Source organism: Pristis pectinata, chromosome 12 (genome assembly GCF_009764475.1).
Source record: "Pristis pectinata isolate sPriPec2 chromosome 12, sPriPec2.1.pri, whole genome shotgun sequence".
In the NCBI taxonomy this organism is placed as follows: domain Eukaryota; kingdom Metazoa; phylum Chordata; class Chondrichthyes; order Rhinopristiformes; family Pristidae; genus Pristis; species Pristis pectinata.
The window spans coordinates 10,537,015-10,559,790 of record NC_067416.1 but is presented as its reverse complement, the minus strand read 5'-3'; the positions used below and the strand labels follow the sequence as shown (position 1 = coordinate 10,559,790).

Sequence of the window (22,776 nt, the reverse complement as noted above, 5' to 3'; positions counted from 1 at the left end):
GTCAGTGCACAAATTTATCATTTCACTACAAGCCAAAAGAAATCCCCAGGAAGAATGTGCATCCATTTTCATATGCAAAAATGTGTAATGACTCCAGAAGTGAAAAGTGAACTCTTACACTAAGAATTAATACCATCAGGACCAAAATTATAGCGAACAATGCTTATTAATTCTTTATCCCATCATTCCAAATCGTTACTCTGTTATTCATTACTGAATAATAACGTGCTTTTTCTTTTTCATTTCCATTTTCTTTTGTGTTTCTTTCACAATTAGGAAGAAAAATCTCAACTTCCCATTGTGATACTATCTCAAATATTAAAATACTCGGAGCCACTTGCAAATTTAACAGAAACATTCTTGCAGGTTCAAGGAAACTGAAACCCAAGTTGTGGGGACAGTTTTTTTCCCCCCAAGCAGCTCAAACACAGTTGTTGAAATAACATCAACAGAGATGAAGCTGCCTAGACATCAGGGTTACAGTTTGGCAACTTAAATTTTAGAGGAATGGATCTGCATCACTTTGAGGTGGTTCAAGGACTTTAAGCATTGGTGTAGGACCACATTCCTTTATACTGCAGCAAATGTCAGTCATTCAACCTTCATTATGTTCAAAAGCAACAGTTAACAGACATAGACAGTTGTCCACGAAGTTGAATTGGCAATTATTGATGTCAGGCACAATCTTTGTGGAGAATTTAAATTTAATATTTCAGGTAGTGACCTTTAACAAGAATTCTTTCCATTGATGCTGCCTGACCTGTTGAATCTTCAAGGCATTTCTGATTTCGTTTTTTCAATTAACATGCTGTTAATAGGGATTTAATACTACTCTTTCTCAAGCATGTACAATCAAAGCAAGCACACCTGAAACAGCAACATTTCTATTCCCTGGCATGTTGTGTTTTCATTATAAACTAAAGAATATCCCCTACAGCATTTGCAGCTGGATGGAGTTATGGATAGCAAAATATGCAAGAGTGACTTAAGTATTTCATCAGCTTTAAAGTGCTTTAGGGCATGCAGAGGTTGTGAAATGACTTACAGAAATGCATGTCTTTCAATGATTTGATTTTAGATTTCACTGCATACTAAAACTGATAAATGCTCTAGGGTCATTAACTATATAAAAATTATGAAACATTAACCAATTCAGCAGCACGATATGCCAGCGCAGTGCCAGATACATTGAAAATGCAGCTCATTAACTTCGTAAAGAATCACTTTATAACTGCAGCAGGTGTGCATTCTCCAACTGCATTGCTAGAACTCTGTTGTCTCCCTGTCCTCAGTAACAGATATAAATATATGTGGGATTAGATTACACAGGCAGCTTCAAACAGAATTCAGTACAACAGTTTTACTACACCCACATACAAAATAAATGTCGATTTTCCAGGTGAGTGCAAAACAATTTTTTGTTGCTAAGGATTTTAACCAAAAGTGTTCTATTTTCCTCTTTTCCTGTTTGCTTGTACTGAAAACATCGATCGCTTTATCAAGCTGCAGTGAGGAAAAATATGCTGGAATTGGTCAATTATAAAACTGGTTTCAGTTGGTTAGCAATTGAGCAAACTTAAAATACAGAACTAATTTCTAGAACTGTACATCTCTGGTTAATCCAATATTCTAATAGATTCTTCAACATGAAGCAAACTTTAAAGCAATCAGTTTCAAAACAAAACTTATCATAAGATTCAAAATGCTGGAGTAGCTCAGTGGGGTCAGGCAGCATCTATGTTTTACTTCCACTGAAGCACTTTTGAACTGCAGGTGTCATTGTAATGTTGCAAAAGTGACACCCAATTTGCACTCTCCAAACTCAGCAAACTCTCAATGTCTGCTAAAACAGGATTACTTGGCCATTTAGCGTTGTTAATTAAGGAATAACTTTAGGCCTGAACACCTGGACCGCTCTTCATCTTTCAAGTAGTCCCTACGAGATCTTTTGCACATACTTTTGCGAGCTGAGAAGGCTCAAATTTATCTCATCAAAAAGATAACAGCCCTGAGATACAGCCCAATGGAAAACAAAATAATTAAATAAGCAATGCTTGCAAACTTACAAGATTTGAAGCTGTGGCCTCAGAATAAGAAAGGCCCTTGGGAATGATGAGGAAATGTTCCTGTTCTTTGCTTACTCTGACCTGAAGAGAATAAAAGTGAAAAAAGTCATTTGTCTTAAATCTGCCAGTGAATGACTTTAGAAACCAAATCACACAATTATTCAGTGATAGAGAAAATCTCCAAATTTAATCTTGTACCAAGACTGTAATGAGCACACAACTTCAGTAACACTCCAGAAATGGACTTGTGATCCAATGTACTCCAATATCATTTAATAATCTTGTTGGATACATATAAGTTATACCCTCAAAAATCTAATAGATTCATTGCACAACTTACTTTTTATAAACTCCTTTTGACTGCCCATTCCCATTATCATTTTCCAGGTGCCTTGTTACCACCACCTCAGTAAAAGATTCCAGCATATTAGGGTCCAAAAAACACCTTAAAACCCAAATGGAATATTGAAATGCATACTTACTGTTATGTAGGTATTGGTTAAATGTGCCCATCCAAAGAGATCTACCATTCTATACAGGCTCGCAACTTTACAGCGGATCAACTTCTCTCCTTTTGCAAAGGTAGCAGATTCAATTGCATGAAGATCATTGATGGGTGTGGTTATTCCTAGGCCTAAAGAAAAAGTAAAACTTGACAGAATTTGAGGCAACATTTCTGGATTCTCTCATTTTAAGTAGAAAAAGTCTTTAAAGCCACTTACTAAGCTGTGCTGAGGGTAAAGCTGTAACAGAACTTGCCATTACGAAATCTGCTATTTGTCGCAGGGCAAGCAAACCGATAGGATTATTACCCTTTTTCATCTGTTCATGAATGAGGATCTCAAGTTCATCTCTGAATGCCTATAATCAAATGGATTTTTATTAAAACATGAATATGAAATCATAGGTCAAGCTAATTATCATAAGCTACACAATGCATACAGGAATAACTGACATTTCACACCATAAACAACCATGTTCTCAGAACACTCAGATAAGGAGATATTTAAAGCCACCAAATGGATTGACTGATAAACCCAATCCAGCAACAATCTGAGTATCATGTTTGATCAGTTATTTTTTTTGTGTGTAACATTTTACTAGGGGGATTGTCAAAATGATTACAAATACTTATACAGTACTAAGACAGATCATACTGCTGATAAATTATCTTATAAATCAAAAAAGACATCAACTTCACTTCTGGAACGAGGGATTATTTATACTGGTAGAAGACCGCAGCAGTTTGCTTAGAGATGACGTCCTTGGAGTATCGTCCAGTGAAGCGATACGAGTAGAACTTAGAAACAAGGGGAGCATCACTCTAGTGTAGTCTTATAGACCTCTCCTCCCCCCTACCCCCCAACAACCTCACCTGATAGTCAGCGGGAACTTGGGCCTTGGGCAGGTGTGCAGGGAAACTGCTTATAGTTATAAGAATAACAGGGTTGTATTAGTGGGAGATTTTAATTTCCCCGGTATCGACTGGGCCACACAGAGTGTTAAGGGCCCAGACAGGGTGGAATTTGTGAACTGTGTCCAGGAAAGTTTCCCGAGTACTGTACTGTAGCGGTTAGCATAACGCTATTAGAGTGCCAGCGACCCAGGTTCAATTCTGGCCACCGTCTGTAAGGAGTTTGTATGTTCTCCGGGTCTATGGGTTTCCTCCGGGTGCTCCAGTTTCCTCCCACATTCCAAAGATGTACGGGTTAGGAAGTTGTGGGCATGCTTGGTTGGCACCGGAAGTGTGCGACACTTGCAGGCTGCCCCCAGAACACTCTACATAAAAGATACATTTCACTGTGTGTTTCGATGTACACGACTAATAAAGATATCTTATATATAGAGTGTCCTACTCAGGAAGGTGCAATACTGGACCTCCTCTTAAGGGACAAGGCAGGGCAAGTAACTGAGGTGGCAGTCAGGGAGCACGTTGGCTCTAGTGACTATAAACTTTATTTACAGCATGGTAACAGGCCCTTCCAGCCCAACGAGTCCATGCTGCCTATTTAAACCCATGTTAACCTACCCACGTCTTTGAAATGTGGGAGGAAACTGGAGCACTCGGAGGAAACCCACACAGACGCTGGGAGAACGTACAAACTCCTTACAGGCAATGAGAGGAATTGAACCCCGATTGCTGGTGCTGTAATAGCGTCATGCTAGCCGCTATGCTACCGTGCTGAGCATAATTCTATTAGTTTTAAGATAGTGATGGAAAGGGGTAGGACAGGTACACAGGTTAGAGTCCTAAATTGGAGCAGGGCTAACTTTGAGTGAATTAGGCAGGATCTGGCAGAGGTCAATGGGGTGAGCCTGTTTGAGGGGAAAGGAACAAATAAGGAGGCTTTTAAGAGTGAGATATCAAGAGTCCAGGAGCAGCAGATTCCTGTTAGGGTGAAGGACAAACGTGGTAGGTTTAGGGAGCTCTGGTTGTCAAGAGATATTGAGGCTCTGGTCAAGAAAAAGGAAGCATACTTTGGGTTTAGGAGGTTGGAGATGAGTAAATCCTTTCCTGACTATAAAAAGATTAAGAATACACTTAAGAGGGAAATCAGGAAGGCAAAGAGAGGGTATGAGATGGATCTGGCAGTTAAAATCCCAAGTGGTTCTATAAATAGATTAAAAGAGGGACTTGGGAGAGACTAGGTCCCGTTTGAGAGCAGCAGGGCCGCTTATGTCTTGAACTGCAGGAGATGGGTGGATTTTTAAACTATTATTTCTCCTTGGCACTTGAAGAAAGTATCACGGTTGCTTAAGAGATAAGGGAAACACGTGGAGATGTTTTGAAGAACATTCATATTACCAGGAGGAGGTACTTGCAGCCTCATAGCGCGTTATGGCGGATAAATCCCTAGGGTCTGACTGAGTGCATCCTCAGACCTTGTGGGTGGCTCGAGAAGAAATTGCGGAGGCCCTTGCAGAGATATTTGCTTCATTAGCCACTGAAGTTCCCAAAGACTGGAAGGTAGCTAATGTTGTTCTGTTATTTAAGAAGGGTAGTTAGGAGAAGCCAGGGAACTACAGGCCAGTCAGCCTGAAATCAGTAGTGGGGAAGTTACTGGAGAGAATTCTGAGGGACAGGATCTACTGGCATTTGGATAGACAGAGTCAGATTAGGAGTCAGCATGGCTTTGTGTATGGGAAGCTGTGTTTCACAAATCTTTGAGTTCTTTGAAGTAGTAACCAGAAGGGTAGATGAAGACAGAGCAGTGGATGCTATTTGGACTTTAGCAAGGCCTTCAAAAAGGTCCCGTATGGCAGGCTGGTCTGGAAGGTGAGGTTCCATGGAATCCAGGGAGAGCTAGTTAGGTGAATTCAAATTGGCTGGAAGGTAGGAAGCAGAGGGTGGGCGTTGAAGGTTGTTTCTCAGAATGGAGACCAGTGACTAGTAGTGTGCCACGGGGGTCAGTGTTGGGACCCTTGTTATTCATTATTTATACAAATGATTTTGATGTGAATGCACAAGGCTTGATCAGCAAGTTTGCATATCATACAAAATTAGGTGGTGTTGTTGATAGTGAAGGTTATCGTAGATTACAGGGGGGATCTTTAGCAGTTAGGGAAGTTGCCCAGGGAGCGGCAAATGGATTTCAGTACAGATAAGTGTGAGGTGATGCATTTTGGAAAGTCAAACCAGCTTAGGACTTATAATATGAATGGTAGAGCACTAAGAAGCGTAATGGAACAGAGGGATCTTGGAGTAGAAGTGCATAGGTCATTGGAAGCAGCGTCACAGGTAGACAGGGTGGTGAAAAAGGCATTTCGCATGCTTGCCTTCATCAGTCAGGGCATTGCGTATAGGAGTTGGGACATTATGTTGTAGTTGTACATGTAGTTGGTGAGACCGCTTTTGGAGTACTGTATTATGTTTTGGTCACCCTGTTATTGGAAAAACATGGTTAATTAAACCAGAAAGAGTGTAGAAAAGATTTGAGGATGTTGCCATGACTAGAGGGCCTGAGTTACAGGGAGAGATTAGCCAGGCTAGGTCTTTAGTCCTTGGAACACCGGAGAATGAGGGGTGATCTTATAGAAGTGTTTAAAGTTATGAGAGGCATAGATAAGGTGGACAGCAAGTCTTTTCCCCAGGGTAGGGGAGTCCAAAACTAGGGGGCATAGATTTAGGGTGAGAGGGGAAAGATTTAAAAGGGACCTGAGGGGCAACTTTTTCATGCAGAGGGTGGTGAGTATATGGAAGGAGCTGCCAGATGAAGTGGTTGAGGCAGGTAAAATAGTATCATTTAAGAAGCACTTGGATAGGTACATGGAGGGGAAGGGCCTGGAGGGATATGGGCCAAATGCAGGAAATTGGGACGAGCTAGGTGGACAACATGGTCGGTATGGATACAAGGCCTGTATCCAAGCTGTATTGCTCTAGGATTCTAATACGGTGAATGGCAGCATCTCTTCTGCTGAATAGCTACCTGTAAATTCAAAGTCATTGCAAGCCTCTTATATTTATGGACATTGTAAATTCCAACCTCATTGATGAATAAGCACTTGCATGAGAAACTGGGGCAGGAGTAGGCCAATCATGTACCATTAAACCTCCTCCCCCCCCCAACAAGTCTGCTTCATCATTCAATAACATCACAGTTGGTCTAATCACCACCCTTCCAACCTCTCCCCACACTCTCATCCTTTGTTATTTAAATGTCTATCTCTACCTTAACTACATTCAATGATTCTGCCTCCAAGTTCTCTGGTATAGAGGATTCCAAACATTCATGACTCAGATATATTAAGAAAGGTCCCTCCTCATCTCCGTCCATTACTTTGCCTTGTTCTTCTCTGGTGATTGAGATTGTTTTATTTTAAAAGAGGAGTTCCTTCCTCCCACTTTTTCCTTTCATTTTTCAGAATCAATAAATCACTGAACATTTATGATAAAAATAATCAGGTTTTTTTAAATTTAATCAATGTTTCACTTTCCACAGCAGTTTTCAGACTTCAGTAAATAATCCTTATTTTGACTAAGGCTACCATAAGTGTGTACAAAAAAATTTCAAAATATATTTTTGCAATATGGTTTGCACCCACCCATCTCCATCCCTTGTTCTCTTCTTCATCTCAAAATTGTCTCTCAAAACTGAAATGTAGGTTCATGGGTATCAGTCCTTTGCTACTTTTCTCTAAGGGTTCAAGCAATATTAACAGGTTTCAGTATCACCACTAGCTTGGACAAAAAGAGATTTTGAAAATCAGAGGAAAGAGTTGAAGGGGAGCTTGGGAGCTGAAAGCACACTCAATGGTGGAACAACTAAATCTGGATGAGAAAAAAAGGCCAGTAGCGATGAGTGTAGTTAACTTGGAGACAGAGAGTTGTACAAGAATGGGGATAAGTAGAGGCAACACCAATGTGGGATTTGAAAACAAGGTGGAGAACTTTACTCAGGAGTCAACTATCACAGAGATTACACACAAACAGGACTTGGTACAATTTAGAAGATTAGTAGCAAGGTTCTGAACGACTGCAGAATAAGCCATACCAATCAGGAATGCAATCAACTAGTCAAGGCTAGAGATAATAAGGCATGGATGCAGGTTCAACAGGTCAGATAAGGCAGTGGCACAATTGGCCCATTTCTTAGAAGTATGTTTTCTCTTGACAACATGGATCGTGGTCTGAAGCTCAACCTGGGGGCTCAAAGTGGGCACCAAGTTGTAGGGAAAGGTGGCTACTACACCCTATTACTACGATGACTGAGATCAGTTAAGCAGCGCAGGAGGCAATGACAGATAAGTCACAAAGAGAGTGGGACGGAGAATTAATGTTCCACAGGTGCTGCCTGACCCACTCTATCCCCACTAGTTGATCCGATGAGCTTGTCCTAGAGCCTGCAACCTTTTCACATTCCTTTGTCTGCATTCTCACACTAACTGCTCTTATCTCAGCTTCTATTCCATTTTTTTCTCTAACTACTCCCAATGACTGGATGGCTGCTACAACTCATCTCCAAGGTAACCCTGGACTTACCGAGTTCTTTGTCCCATCTATCCCTCACTCATCTTCTCTGCATCTTGTTTTCTCTTTCCCAAATGGTCTTTGAGCTGAAACATCCATTTCTCTTTCCACAGGTACTATCTGACCTGAGAGTATTTTCAACATTTTTTTGTTTTTATGACTCGGGTGATAAATTTTTGGAATTCTCTACTCTGGAGGGCTGTGGCAGCTCAGTCATTGCATTCATTGAAGGGAATCAAAATGCTAATGCTGGAAAATGGCACCAAGGTAGAAGATCACCCATGACCTTAGTGACAGAGCAGGCTTGAAAGGTAGCATGACCTACTCCTGCTTCTCCTTCTTACATTCAAATATAGAGGAAGGAGTCAGCATCTGTGCTTCTCCCAATTATGCATTGCTTCAAATGACCACTTAAGTTTTATTAACTGAATGCTATCTTGCCATCTTTTTGAAAACTTCTAATTCTACTGCTGTAGTTATTTTAAGTGGTAAAGAGTGGTTATTTCTTTCTGACAGCATATTGCATGTTGGAAAGAATTCCTGTTTCTTCAGTTCTGCATTAGGGTGTGACCACAGTTTAGCCTCTTTCCTTTGGAGTTTAATGTGGAATTTCTGAACATTTAGAACTAGACATGACTGAGCTTTGGGCAAGAGCTGATCTTTAAGATTACAAAAGGCACAAAGTCTGAGTCTTAGTTTCAACTGTCTCATGGCTAGACTTTCCCCACTGGCACTAAATGTGTAAACCAGACGTGTAAAGGCACAGAGTTTACCATTAACATTCAAAAATAAATCCGAAATCATAAATGTCACTTCAATAACTACATTGTTCCAAGGCAGCTTTATTAACCACAAAGCAATGTTGTGCAATGTTTTGGTTTATGACAGTCGCAGTGCAGCTGTACTATCAGATCATGAAGCGTGGGTTATACAACTACCAATCCATTCAAAACTCCTTCAGAGATTTGCCCATAATATTTACTACTTTGAAAGATTTTTTAAGAAAGTGAATACTTTGGATAAAACTCACTACCTCATCGATTTAAACTCAAGTGATTAGTTTGGAAAGTACCTCAAAATAACCAGATTGTGTGGATCTTAATCTGAGGAAATATGGAAAAAACAGCCAAGAGCATGGTAAAAGTCATGCACAAAGTACATTTGGTTGTTCAATTATAACCTCAATTGTATTAATAGCCAAATTCTTTGAGAGAACATACTGCTTGAAGCAGTACAAAGCCGTAGAGAAAAAGGCCAGGCTGCAATTTTTCAACCCTTCACCAGGGGAAAGCTTTGGCCAGACCATTTTACTTTGAAATTTCTATTCCAAGTTAGTTGATCTTAGCTTAGGATGCTGTACACCAACCCCCTTCCCAGTTACAAGTGGAAGGGTGGGAGAAGGCAAGCAGCAACAGGCAAGATAGAGAGAAAAGGATAATTTTGATTTCTACTCATTCTACTTGAAACCAGACCTCTGGATACACTGTTTTCAGCTGCACTGATTCATATTTATGATTTTATTAAATGTGACCAATATTTCCAAGGAACAAGGTTCTTGAACCCTTGCCCTCCGTGCTGAAAGCCTGGCATGAATCCCTGCCCTTTGCACTGGCACTCCCACAGCAATGAATCACCCCATTGCTCAGCTTGGAGAGACTGCCTAAGAGGGTTGGGCACCCTGGAACAAGTAATGCAGGGCTGGGCAGCTACACTTTGTCCGTCCCCGAGTGGGAACTATTGCTGGGGATCAGCAGTACCTGCTCCATGTTTGACAGAGAGTCAATCCAGATCCTATGGCCTCTCCTATCAACTCCTGTTGGGTGTCAAAGCAGCTGCTATCTCCCCCTCTTTGTTAGGCTGCTGCTCTCCCCACCCTGGAGATTTCTTTATGGTATTTGCTCAAAGGCTAATTTACCAGGTCTCAAGTCCCCTATTTTCCATAGGCAATAATGTGTCGAGTTACATGACTTCAACTCATGTTTTTTTTCGCCCCAGAACGTATATCCAGCATGGGTTTGACTGTACATTATAAATAGGAGCTACAAAATTTGTTTCAAGTAATAGTTGTTCCAATGTATGATGAACTTTAAATGTCAAACAGCTCATCGCAGTTGTTTAAGTTTCAACATTGCCTCAGTGTGCTGATTTTGGCGAAGAAAGAACTGTGTGCTTTTGTAGTTTTTGTTCTGAATGCACTGGTAGGTTTTTCCCCGACTTTTGTTTATCATTTGAGATCTGCGACAAGGGCAAAAAAAACAGCAACCTTTTTCCAGGGTAAGACAGACTTTTTAAAAAAAAATTGGGACAACTTTCTATTGTTCATTCTGTTCAGCAATTGACCAAGAATTGTCACAGAGGGGCCATTCCCTTCTCTCTGCAACCCCCACCCCCCTCCCCCCACCCCACAACAATAAGGCAGATCCTATATGCTACTTTGAATCTGGGTTAGTGGAGATCTAATAAAACAGTGCTTGTTTTTTTTATTATCCCCTTGCATTCTCCAATTTGATACAATCATTGATTTGAAACACGCCTTCCTCAGATTCAAATTAGTTTATTGTCATATACACCAGGGTGCAATGAAATTCCTTGCTTGCGTGAAGCTGTGAGTAAACAGTATACATGGTAGTAAATAATTAATACCACAGAAGGCACTTGATTTGCTGAATATTTCCAGCACTTTTCATTTTATCTGAGATCTGTATAGTAGAAAAGTATTACGTGGCAAATAATTAGCCAAAATTAGAGTTGATGTTTGTTTTTTAAACTGATAATTCCAGAGTTTTCTTTTAATATTAAGCTCCAAAAAAAAAGGAACATTCCTTGAGATTCTGTTATTCATTGCTTTCACAAATTTATGTTGATATTCTTAGAACTCTGTTCTTTTTTGAAAGATGAACAACAAATAATTTGTATCGGTATTTATTATACCAGAAGAACTAAGATACAGAATCCAGAGGGTGTACTGTGGCTAGGAAGGAACTTGAAAAGGGGAAGAAATCCAGTTGTCGTAGTCCATGTGGGAACAAACAACAAGGGCAAAAGGTTCTGTTGAAAGAGTATCAGGAAAATATGAAAATTAAAAAGGAGGACCTCGAGTGCAATAATCTCTGGATTATTTTTCAATCAATGCACTAACGAGCACAGAAGACAGGAGAGGAGAATTAGCTTGTGCTAAAGAACAGGTGTTTAAAAAAAAGTTTCCTTTCAAGGGGCACAGGGAGTTCGAACAGGTAAACATGATATTTGAAGTTTCAACAAGAAAGAAGGTACATGTTAAAATAGAAATGTTAGGCTAAAACCTGTGGTACACATGCACTGCATGCTCACATTTTTTAAATGAGAAAGTCTATGGAGGGTTGCTGAACAGTTAGTAATTTGTTAGATTAAAGTTCAGTGCCGGGGATTGGCAGATTGCGAACATAATATGCATGTTTAAGAAGGGGGATTGATAGAGCAAGTGCTAGGAATTATAGACCAGTTGGAGTAATGATGGTAGGGCAAATAATGGAATCCCCACCGATGGAGAGAATAGAACAACATCTCGGAGACAAAGAATAATAAACAGGAAGCATAGATTTTCAAAAAAGGGAAAATGTTGATCAACCAACCTTATTGAATTTTTTGAGGAGGTGCCCAGAGTAATTATGATGCAGTGGATACAATTTATTTAGATTTTGAAAATATCTTCAATAAAAGGTACATTACAGGTCAATGGGACCATTGCTGCTTACAATTTAGATGATTTGGACTTCAGAATCAAAACTGTTTAGATCATACCAATTTTTTTTTGGGGGGGGGGGTGGTGGGAGGAGAAAGAAGACAAATCACAGAAGGACATTGCTGTATTTGTCCATTCTACATTTATTAATTTAATTTATGATTTTGGCTTTAAGATGATTGATTCTTTGGGCTACACATCCTTGGTATAACTAATATCTCGACACTCTCCACATGAGAGTGCACTGTACCAAAATGTCAACAATGCATTTTGCCCAAGCTTCTTGATTTATGAAATTTCACTTACAGAGATGCATTCCTGGAAAACATTAAATCATGTAATGGCTGTAAATGGCAAATGAAGTTCAACACAGATAAATGAGACATAATGCACTATGGTAGAAAACAGTGAAGGTGCAGATATATCAGGGTCTGTAAAATTAAAACGTTTTGAAGTTTCCACTTGTGGGAAACAGCATAATTAGAGGATAACATAAGATGGCAAGAAATCTAATAGGAAATGCAGAAGAAACTCCTTCAACCAAACAATGGTGGGAAAGTGAAACTTGCTACCACAGGGTGCAGTTGAAGCAAACAAATGTAATACTGTAGACACATTGAAAGGAAGGCTGGAAAAAGACCAGAGGAAAGCAATAAAGATTTATCCCGATCAATTTAGAGGAAAGACAGGAGCATGCTTGGGGTGAGCATAAACACCAGCACAGACCAAAGGGGTCAAATGGGCTATTTCAAAACTATATACATCCTTTGGAAAGACAGAATGCCCCATGGAATCTAACACCAAATCGGAATGCTAAGAAGAAAAAGGAAAATAATGATAAACAGTGATAAATTCCCAAGGCTAGGTGGTTTCAATTGCAAACAAATTGTGTGAGAACACGGCAAAGTTCTCGAACAGGAACTATACGGGACACATTACTATTTAAGGGGAGGAGAAAAACAAACGGAATTCATACTAGGTAACTGACAATAGAAGGGAAATGACAAAATCTGCAATTAAGAACAAAGTAACACCTTCAAGATATTCAGTTGATAAGATCATCATGGACTTATACAGGACAAATCATCCCTGACAAACTATAGTTGCCTTGTTTTGAAAGATGTTTCAAGCAGTGGGTGGGGAGACATGCTTAGCTTCTACTTAATTGGACTTCTAGAAAGGTAACTCGCTAACTTGATTAGGAAATTGGCTGAGTGGCAGGAGAAAGATTGTAGGAGTAATTGGCAGATATTTGTGTTGGCATGGTGTGACTAATGGTACTATTAGGTCCTTCTCCAGTTGATAGGCTGTAGAGTACAATTATTCGCAATATAGTGCAATGATTTGGAAGAGGTGACCAAATGTAACATTTACTGATGACATGAAATAGGTGGGAATGCTTATAGCGAGAATGATGCAAAGAGGTTTCCGGAGGATAAGAGACAAATAAATTGACTGGGCAACAATATGGCAGATGGTGCACAGTGCAGGAAAAGTTTGAAAAGATCCACTTTGGCAGAAAAATTGGGAAACTTTGATGATCAAGAGGAATTGTGTATTCTTATCCAAGTTACTGAAAGCAATCATGCATAGTCAAAGGCAAATGACTGAGGACCTTTGTTATTCTTATGCTCAAAGTACCTTAGAGCAGGTACTTCTGGAGTCCAGGAAATAGATAGAAGGGTGACTGTCAGGGGAGGGAAAAGGAAAAAGAAAAAGAAAACTAATGGGCAGATAGAACAGAGGACCCTGGAGGCTGTTCCCCTCAATAACAGGTTTTCCGCTTTGGAAGCTGTTGAGGGAGATGACCTGCCGGGGCCTAGCAGCAGTAGCCAGGTCTATGGCACTGGGACCGGTCCTGCGGCTCAGAAGGGAAGGGAGGAGAAGAGGAAGGCAGTAGTGATAGGGGACTCGATAGTCAGGGAAACAGGAGGTTCTGTGGCAGTGAGCATGAATCCCGGATGGTATGTTGCCTCGCAGGTGCCAGGGTCCAGGATGTCTCTGATCGGGTCCACAGGACTCTAGAGCGGGAGGGAGAACAGACAGAAGCTGTAGTTCACGTTGGTACCAACGACATAGGTAGGAAGAGGGATGAGGTCCTGAAAAGTGAGTTTAGCAAACCAGGCAGAAGTCTGAAGAACAAGACCTCAAGGGTAGCAATCTTGGGATTGCTGCCAGTGCCACGCAATAGTGAAGGTAGGGACAGGAGGAGATGACAAATAAATGCATGGCTGAGAAGTTGGTGCAGAAGGGAGGGCTTTAGATTTTTGGATCATTGGGATCTCTTCTGGGGAAGGTGGGACCTGTACAGAGAGGACAGGTTACACCCGAACCTGAGGAGGGCCAAACATCCTTGCAGCCAGGTTTGCTAGGGTGGTTCAGAAGGGTTTAAACTAGATTGCGAGGGGGAAGGGAACCGGAGGAGTAGGTCACAGGAAGAAGGGGATGGGGAAAAGTCAGATCTGACAGGTAGAGAGGATTTGAGGAAGGAGAAGCAGAGTACAGGCTATAAAAGTAGTAAGGTGGATGGACTCAAGTGCATTTACTTAAATGGAAGAAGCATCAGGAATAAGGGAGATGAACTGAGGGCTTGGATAAGTACATGGGACTATGACATTGTGGCTATTACAGAGACATGGCTGACATCAGGGCAGGAATGGATATTGAATATTCTTGGTTTTCAGTGTTTTAAAAGGGATGGGGGGCGGGGGGGAAGAAGAGGAGGAGGGGTGGCGATACTGGTCAGGGACACTGTTACAGCTGCAGAAAGGGTAGATAATGTAGAAAGCTCCTCTCTAGAGTCAATATGGGTGGAAGTTCAGAACAAGAAAGGAGCAGTTACCCTCCTGGGAGTATCCCTGTAGCAGTAGGGATACTGAGGAGCAGATTGGGAGCAGTTTTTGGAAAGATGCGAAAATAACAGGGTTATTATAATGGGAGACATCAACTTTCCAAATATTGATTGGCACCTACTTAGTGCCAAAGGTTTAGACGGGGCGGACTTTGTTAAGTGTGTCCAAGACAGATTCCTGACACAGTATGTTGACAGGCCAACTAGAAGGAATGCCATATTAGATCTAGTTTTAGGTAATGAACCGGTACAGGTGACAGATCTATCGATGGGTGAGCATTTGGGGGACAGTGACCATTGCTCCATAACCTTTAGAATTGTCATGGACAGGGATAGGAGCAAAGAGGATGGGAAGATATTTAATTGGGGAAAGGCAAATTATGAGGCTATAAGGCGAGAACTTGGGAGTGTAAATTGGGATGACATTTTTGAAGGGAAGTGTACTATGGAGATGTGGTCGATGTTCAGGGATCTTTTGCAGGACGTTAGGGATAGATTTGTCCCGGTGAGGCAGAGAAGGAATGGCAGGGTGAAGGACCCGTGGGTGACGAGAGAGGTGGAACAACTAGTTAGGAAGAAGAAGGCAGCATACATAAAGTGTAAGCAGCAAGGATCAGACAGGGCTCACGAGGAATATAGAGTAGCAAGGAAGGAACTTAAGGGCTGAGGAGAGCGAGAAGGGGGCATGAAAAGGCTTTGGCGAGTAAGGTTAAGGAGAATCCCAAGGCTTTTTACTCGTACATGAAGAGCAGAAGGATGGCTGGAGTAAAGGTAGGTCCGATTACAGACAAAGGTGGGAGGATGTGCCTGGAGGCTGTGGAAGTGGGTGAGGTTCTCAATGACTACTTCTCTTCAGTATTCACCAAGGAGAGGGGTCTTGATGATGCTGAGGACAGTGTTGGTAAGGGTAATGTTCTAGAGTACGTAGATATCAAGAGAGAGGATGTGTTGGAGTCGTTAGAAAATATTAGGACAGATAAGTCCCCGGGGCCTGATGGAATATTCCCCAGGCTGCTTCTGGAGGTGAGGGAGGAGATTGCTGAACTGTTGATTAGGATCTTGAGTCCTCGTTGTCCACGGGGATGGTACCGGAGGATTGGAGGGTGGCGAATGTTGTCCCCTTATTCAAAAAAAGGTAGTAGGACAAGTCCAGGGAATTAAAGACCAGTGAGCCTTACGTCTGTGGTGGGTAAGCTGTTAGAAAGGATTCTAAGAGATAGGATCTATGAGCATTTAGAGAATCATGGACTGATTAGGGACAGCCAACATGGCTTTGTGAAGGGAAGATCTTGCCTCACAAGCCTGATAGGGTTCTTTGAGGAGGTGACCAGGAAGATTGATGAGGGTAGTGCAGTGGATGTGGTCTACATGGATTTTTAGTAAGGCACTTGATAAGTAGGCTTCTTCAGAAGGTCAGAGGCCAAGGGATCCAGGGAGGCTTGGCAGTGTGGATTCAGAATTGGCTTGCCTGTAAAAAGCAGAGGGTCGTGGTGGAGGGAGTGCATTCGGATTGGAGGGCTGTGACTAGTGGTGTCCCACAAGGATCGGTTCTGGGACCTCTACTTTTTGTGATATTTATTAATGACTTAGGTGAGGGGGTGGAAGGGTGGGTTAGCAAGTTTGCAGATGACACAAAGATGGGTGATGTTGTGGGTAGTGTGGAGGGCTGTCAAAGCTTACAGAGGGATATTGATAGGATGCAGAGCTGGGCTGACAAGTGGCAGATGGAGTTCAATCCGGAGAAGTGTGAGGTAGTACACTTTGCAAGGACAAACTCCAAGACGGAGTACAAGGTAAATGGCAGGATTCTGGGAAGTGTAGAGGAGCAGAGGGATCTGGGGGTTCATATCCACAGATCACTGAAAGTCACCTCACAGGTAGATAGGGTAGTTAAGAAAGCTTATGGGATGTTAGCTTTCATAAGTCGTGGGATCGAGTTTAAGAGCCGCGAAGTAATGATGCAGCTTTACAAAACTCTGGTTAGACCACACTTAGAGTACAGTGTCCAGTTCTAGTCGCCTCATTATAGGAAGGATGTGGAGGCATTGGAAAGGGTGCAGAGGAGATTTACCAGGATGCTGCCTGGATTAGAGAGTATGGATTATGAGGAGAGGCTTTACTCATTGGAGAGGAGGAGGATGAGGGGAGACATGATAGAGGTATACAAGATATTAAGAGGAATAGATAGAGTGGACAGCCAGCACCTCTTTACCAGGGCACCAATGCTCAAAACAAGAGGACATGGCTTTAAGGTCATGGATGGGAAGTTCAAGGGAGATGTCAGAGGGAGGTTTTTCACCCAGAGAGTGGTTGGTGGAGGCTGATACATTGGTCAAGTTCAAGAGATTGTTAGATAAGCATATGGAGGAATTTAAGATAGAGGGATATGTGGGAGGAAGGGGTTAGATAGTCTTAGGTGTGGTTTGAAGGGCGGCACAACATGGTAGGCTGAAGGGCCTGTATTGTTCTATGGTTCTAAATCCACTGGCAACAACTTCTTACTACAATTACATTGTCTTGGTGAGACCATACCTGGAGTGTCATTTATGATTTCAGTCTCCTTACCCTAAAATGTTATTCTTGCTATAGAGAGTGCAGGGATGATTAACTAGACTACTTCCTGGGATGGCAAGTCTGTCAGAGTTTAGAAAAATGAGAGATGACCTCATTGAACTATAAACAATCCTTAAGAGAGGTCAAAAGGGTGGATTCAGGGAGGATGTTTCCCCTGCCCATGGAGTCACAAAGTAGGAGTCACAGTCTTAAAGGGGCACACCATTTAGGACTGAATTGGAGAGAAGTTTCTTCACTATCTCAGATGGCTGTGGAGACTCAGTCGCGAACTTTACAGTTATACTTCAGCCATATAAAGTCTTAGTTAGACCACAGTTAAACTGCTGTGAGCAGTTTCAGTCAAATCTTTGGAAATATATTGTGGCCATTGATGAACTGCACCTAAGATTTCCCAGAATGATATCTGAACTGTAAACATAAATTACAAAGCGATTGTACAGAGTTGTTTTCTCCAATAATCTGAAAGTTTTCCAACATATTTTGGGGAATTCATAAGGTAGATGGAGAAAAACCAAATGCCCTGACTTTAGTATACAGTATAAAAATTAGAGACAAGCCTTTCAGAAGTTAACACTTCTGCATACCGAGGGTGGTAGAGATTTGTAATACTTCCAGAAATGGCATTTGATGCTTGATAAAACAATAATTATATCTGAAATTTATACATTTTTGTTAACCAAAAGGAACATATGGCAATGTGAGCTTATGGAGTTAGGTCATGGATCAGCTCTCATATTGTTATTTGAATGTTGAAACTGGCTCAGAGTGAAATGGCCTCCTTCTGTTCTAATGTTTCATCTACAATAGAACCACCATTCTGTTAAGTGACACCCCACGACTAAGTATTGCATTCCTTGTGTTGTGTATGAAGAATTTACATTATATTCCTCGCTCAAACTATCACATTACAACTTCCTCAAATTGTATACTAGCAAAGTTTAATGGAAAAATACACACAGTCAGAACTTATCCAGATGTAGCAATGGGTTTTTGTGTTTGCAAAGCAACACTACATTGCAGGTCACTTACACTTAACACTTTTTAATCACAACTAAGCTTTTGGGAAACTTTGAGTTTCTTTTAAACATGCATCAGTCTTAGAACACAAAGTAAACTTTACCTGTACTTTGACATTAGACACTATCTTATCGTTTAAGTTCAACTCTTTTTTTTCTGATTCCTTTTCCTTGATGGTCCCAGTCAATGAAATGATTACCTCATACTAGCCGAGTTAACAGCATAGAAGTGATACATGAAACAACTTGTAAATAAATTACAAAACAATATCTGAAACTACTCTGGGAGTGCTGCACCCTTTGATAAATAAGCAATCAATCATCATAAAATGATGAAGGCTCTGAAAGAATTCAAATCTGTAAGACCAGCAGCTTTCATTTGCTGCCTGGGAAATGTTGCACCATGTCATAACTTTGCAAAGACAACTACCCACAAGGAAAGCAATTCTTTAAATGATATTTCCATTGATGTACAGTTACAGAATATGTACAAATGTAGGAAAATCAATTCTATTCAAAACATCCCTGCATTATACTCCATTTTAGATGAATCTGTTGAATACTCAGATCCCACTGGATCACTAAGTGCATTAGGATTTGTGTTTGCAATTAAATCTGTACGTTAAACTGAAACCTCAAAGTTCATTCTGAAGATTCTATGCTTTTTAAAAAGTTAAGGGCTTGCAGAAGAAATAAGTAATGGCTTAAGGGAAAATTGATTTCCCAAACAGTCCTTGCCAGAGTTCTATCTGCCATAAAAGATACAAGAGGAAAAAATTATAAGGTGATATTTTTCATGACAACAATGTTGAGAGCATAATGTACGAAGTCAGGAACAGCAAATTCACACGACCCACGATCTACTTTCCCAACAAGCTCACGCCATGAAGAATGCTCTAAAACTTTTCCCAAGTAGTTACTATACATGAAACCTACCAGGGTATATCAGAAATATTTGCTAGTTAGTCAAAAGTTCAAGGAAAAAAAATTCTGCCATCATTCCAAAGTTAATTGTGATGGGATTCATTCTTCTATAACGATTTAATTTTGTTTATCACAAAATAGGTCCTCTGGGTACAAGTGCATTGTAGAAACAGTACAACACTGTGGAAAGTTAGTGAAGTAGAACTCTGTTTTGGAATTGCAGTTTTGAAAACAATGTTTATTGACAATGTCAGGAAATGTGACTATTCCCAAATATGTGTAAAAGTTGCAGATCATTTACACTTGAGCTCATTTTCCTAACCATTATTTAACAACATGCCAAAGGCCTGTACTTAGATAAAGATCAAATGGTCTTTTATTCCTCCCCCCCACCCTTACAAACAATAACTATTTTCTGGAAGTACTCAGCATGTCAGCAGCACCTGCGGAGAGGGAAAACAGAAGATACTTCAAGCCAAATATTCAAAGGTTATCAACATAAAACCTTTTACACGACAAATGCTGAATATTTCCAGCTTTTTCTGCCTTTGTTAAATTGCCAGTTAAAGTATTTTGCTCTGAATTGTGCTAATTATTTTGTTCCTTTCTTCCTGTATTTCCCTCAATTAAAGTGTAAAAACTATTTAAAACATAATCCTTCAAATGGGGATGAAAACTAAAAGTCAGTAAAATTCATATTGTACTCAGCAGAAACAAGAACAGGTAGGGAAAAGAACACAGTAAATGAGAATCCATGAAGATTTAGCTGTGGATTTAAAATCAAGGAAGATGTTTTAACAAAGCATCATTAAGTACTTTCAAAACATCAGAAAATTAACAACTAGTATAAAAGCCAGTTATAAGCACAATGAAATTATGCTCTCTCTTTCTAATGTTAAGGCCTATAAAGAGCGAAAGGTTTGATGGTTCAATTTCTGTGGATATATACAAGATACTCCAATCGCTATGCCTAATATTGTACTGACAAATAAATTCTGGAAATTAGAGTTTAACATTGGATAAAGCATAACTCCTCAAAGAAAAATCCAGAATTGAAGATATATAATCAAAAAAGCACAAAATTAAAACGAGATCTTTTGGGCATATCAGGGTCTTGCACCTTGGAATTAGGCCTTTCAGGCCAATGCGTCCACTCCAATCCCACATTAACCACATGATATTCTCCCCACATTCTCACCCACTACCCCAGATTCTGCTATTTACATAGACATTAGAAGCAATTCACAGTGACCAATTAAGCTGCCAGCCTACATGTTCTGTGCCTTGGGAGGAGACCGAAGCAGGAAGCGAAGAAGAAACTTAGGTGCCACAAGGAAAACATGTAAACTTGAAGCACACAGCACTGGAAGTCAGGATTGAACTGGGTTGCTGGGGCTGTGAGGCAGCAAATCTACTAGATATGCCACACTGCTGCCTTCCAATAAGACCATGACTGATCCTGAGCAATCAGCCAAAATCCTCATCTGGACCCTCAAAAATGGGAGCATCAAAAATTTATTGTTTAAATATGATCTCTCTTATGAGCATAGCATTCAAATCATAAAAGATGTAGAAAGTGCTTTGACCTCTATGCAGAAATTTATAAGAAATTGAAGTGGAGTTATAGGTTTCTACGATGATGTTTATTACAAAAGTTGAGCCCCAGCAAGGAAAAAAAAATCACAACCTTGGGCCCTTTTCGCATTGCTGTCTTGTTTGATGCTCCTAGATCATCAACTGTTGGCACAAGAACCAGCTATTCCACCCCACCCCCTCTATCACCACCGTTCAGTAAGGATGTGAGCATTGCGTTATTTGCCCTTGATCCAGACGAACCACCATCCGTCTTCTGGGAGGGAAATGGGCAATAAACATATGAAGCAAAACTCACTGTAACTTCACTCTCATTGCTACTGCGTTTACCCATCTTGTAATCTATACAACTTCACAATTATTACTGGACTATACCACATAGCATTACACAATTGTACTCGCCTCACCTCATTTTACTGAAGGTTACTCTGGTTTTTGTTTTTTTTATATTGTTTCATTAATTGTCATCCTCTTATTTGTTAGGGAGTAGAAAAGTCAGAAAATATGCATATCTGATCTGGGAACAATTGAAATAAGAAAGAGCATTCAAAGTACTTTCATTAAATGTATTGATACTTACAAGCAGTAATCAATTTTGAAATCACAAGGTGCAGCTGTTGAAAATAATAGGGCTCTCTATCACAACAGCAGCTGCATTGTCACACATCAGGGAGCCTCCTGATGCAATTCGGAAACTGATCCATATTTGTACATAGACAATATACTATGGAGAGGCTCTTTGACAGTAAAGCAATTTTTTTAATGCACTTATTAATGCACGTTAATGCTTTTAGAACATTATTGGGCATACTTAATTTGAGGGGTGCACTGGATACACAGGAGACTGTCTTCATAGTACAATATGGTGCAGCACTTGCAGATTTTTCTGAACACTGGATGTTATTCATAATAATACTCCAACACAATTTATTCCCTTTTAAGATGCTGCACAGTAAAATGATGTGTTCCAGTCAATCCAGAATACTTAAAAGGAAGTGCAGGAACTGGGGCCCCAGTGAGCCCAAAGCAGCATAGGAACTGGAACCCTGGTGAGCCCAAAGGGAGCACGAGTAATGCAGTAGATATAAAGTACAATAATTTACAAACACTCAGTTTAAGAATTTACTGTGATGTCATTGACTCTTTGGGTTATGGTCCTTTAATTTACAAAGCTCTATTTTGCTATAGTGAATAACACGCCAGGCTCCACATAGAGGAATTCATTCTCAGAATATAACAATGCATTTCATTCAGCCTTTCTGATTTATGAAATTTCACTTAAAATGTTTTTCAGGAGCGCATCCCTTTTGTACGTTGAGGAATTATGTATTTCCATTTCAAAAGAGCTTCCATAGTGTACATATCATGCTGAAGATCAGAGTCTGCAGTGAGGGTAGAAACAGCAGGAAAATAACCTATTACGTTTTCAGTTATGTGTCCCATTTGTTAATGGTAGGTTCTCAGACTGGCGATGGCAGGATGTGGCCTTTCACAGGGACTAGGGCTGTGACCACTGCTCACCATCTGTGTAGCAATTTGTTATTTTAGATTACCAAAATTGCTGGACAACATGAATTGGAGTGCATAGATAAGACAAAATTCAAGACATTAGAAACATAACAGAATGGGTATGGAAGGGAAAATTTCATATGTTTAAATATGAAGGGGTGTATTTTGGGAGGAAAAATGGAGGTGCCACCTGCTCCTTGGAAAATGAGATTTAAATGAGGTAGGAAAGCAAAGAAACTCAGAGGTATTGTTTCCCAAATTACTACAAAGTGGAAGCAAATTCTGAACAAAAGTATGGTAGTCCCTCCATTCTCAGGGGTGGGGTGTCTTGTGTTCCTAGAAAAAAGGTCCACATCACAATTTTCAGTAATGCAAAGCCATGTCATCTGTGCAGGCATCAAGAATTGAGAGTTGAAAATTCATGTAAATTCTGTAAAAGCTCATTTTATTCTGCATCTCAAATTCTTTAGTGATTTGTAAATTCTGTAAGGGTGAAATTTCTGTTACCTGAATGGTTGTAACGTGGGGGGTTGCCTGAAACAGAAGCTCTTTAC

General features: G+C 40.4%; 1 protein-coding gene across 9 annotated transcripts in view; it reads right to left on the bottom strand.

Annotated features, from left to right (window-relative positions):
- The window catches only part of LOC127576737 (gamma-adducin-like), a 134,463-nt gene that overhangs the window by 34,250 nt on the left and 77,437 nt on the right, over positions 1-22,776 (bottom strand). For all 9 annotated transcript variants that reach the window (XM_052027448.1, XM_052027440.1, XM_052027444.1 and 6 more), the window contains 3 exons: positions 2,789-2,927; positions 2,549-2,700; positions 2,067-2,147 (listed from right to left, as the gene is read on the bottom strand). In XM_052027448.1, coding sequence (XP_051883408.1) covers positions 2,067-2,147; positions 2,549-2,700; positions 2,789-2,927 — 372 coding nt within the window. The remainder of the gene's footprint in view (positions 1-2,066; positions 2,148-2,548; positions 2,701-2,788; positions 2,928-22,776) is intronic.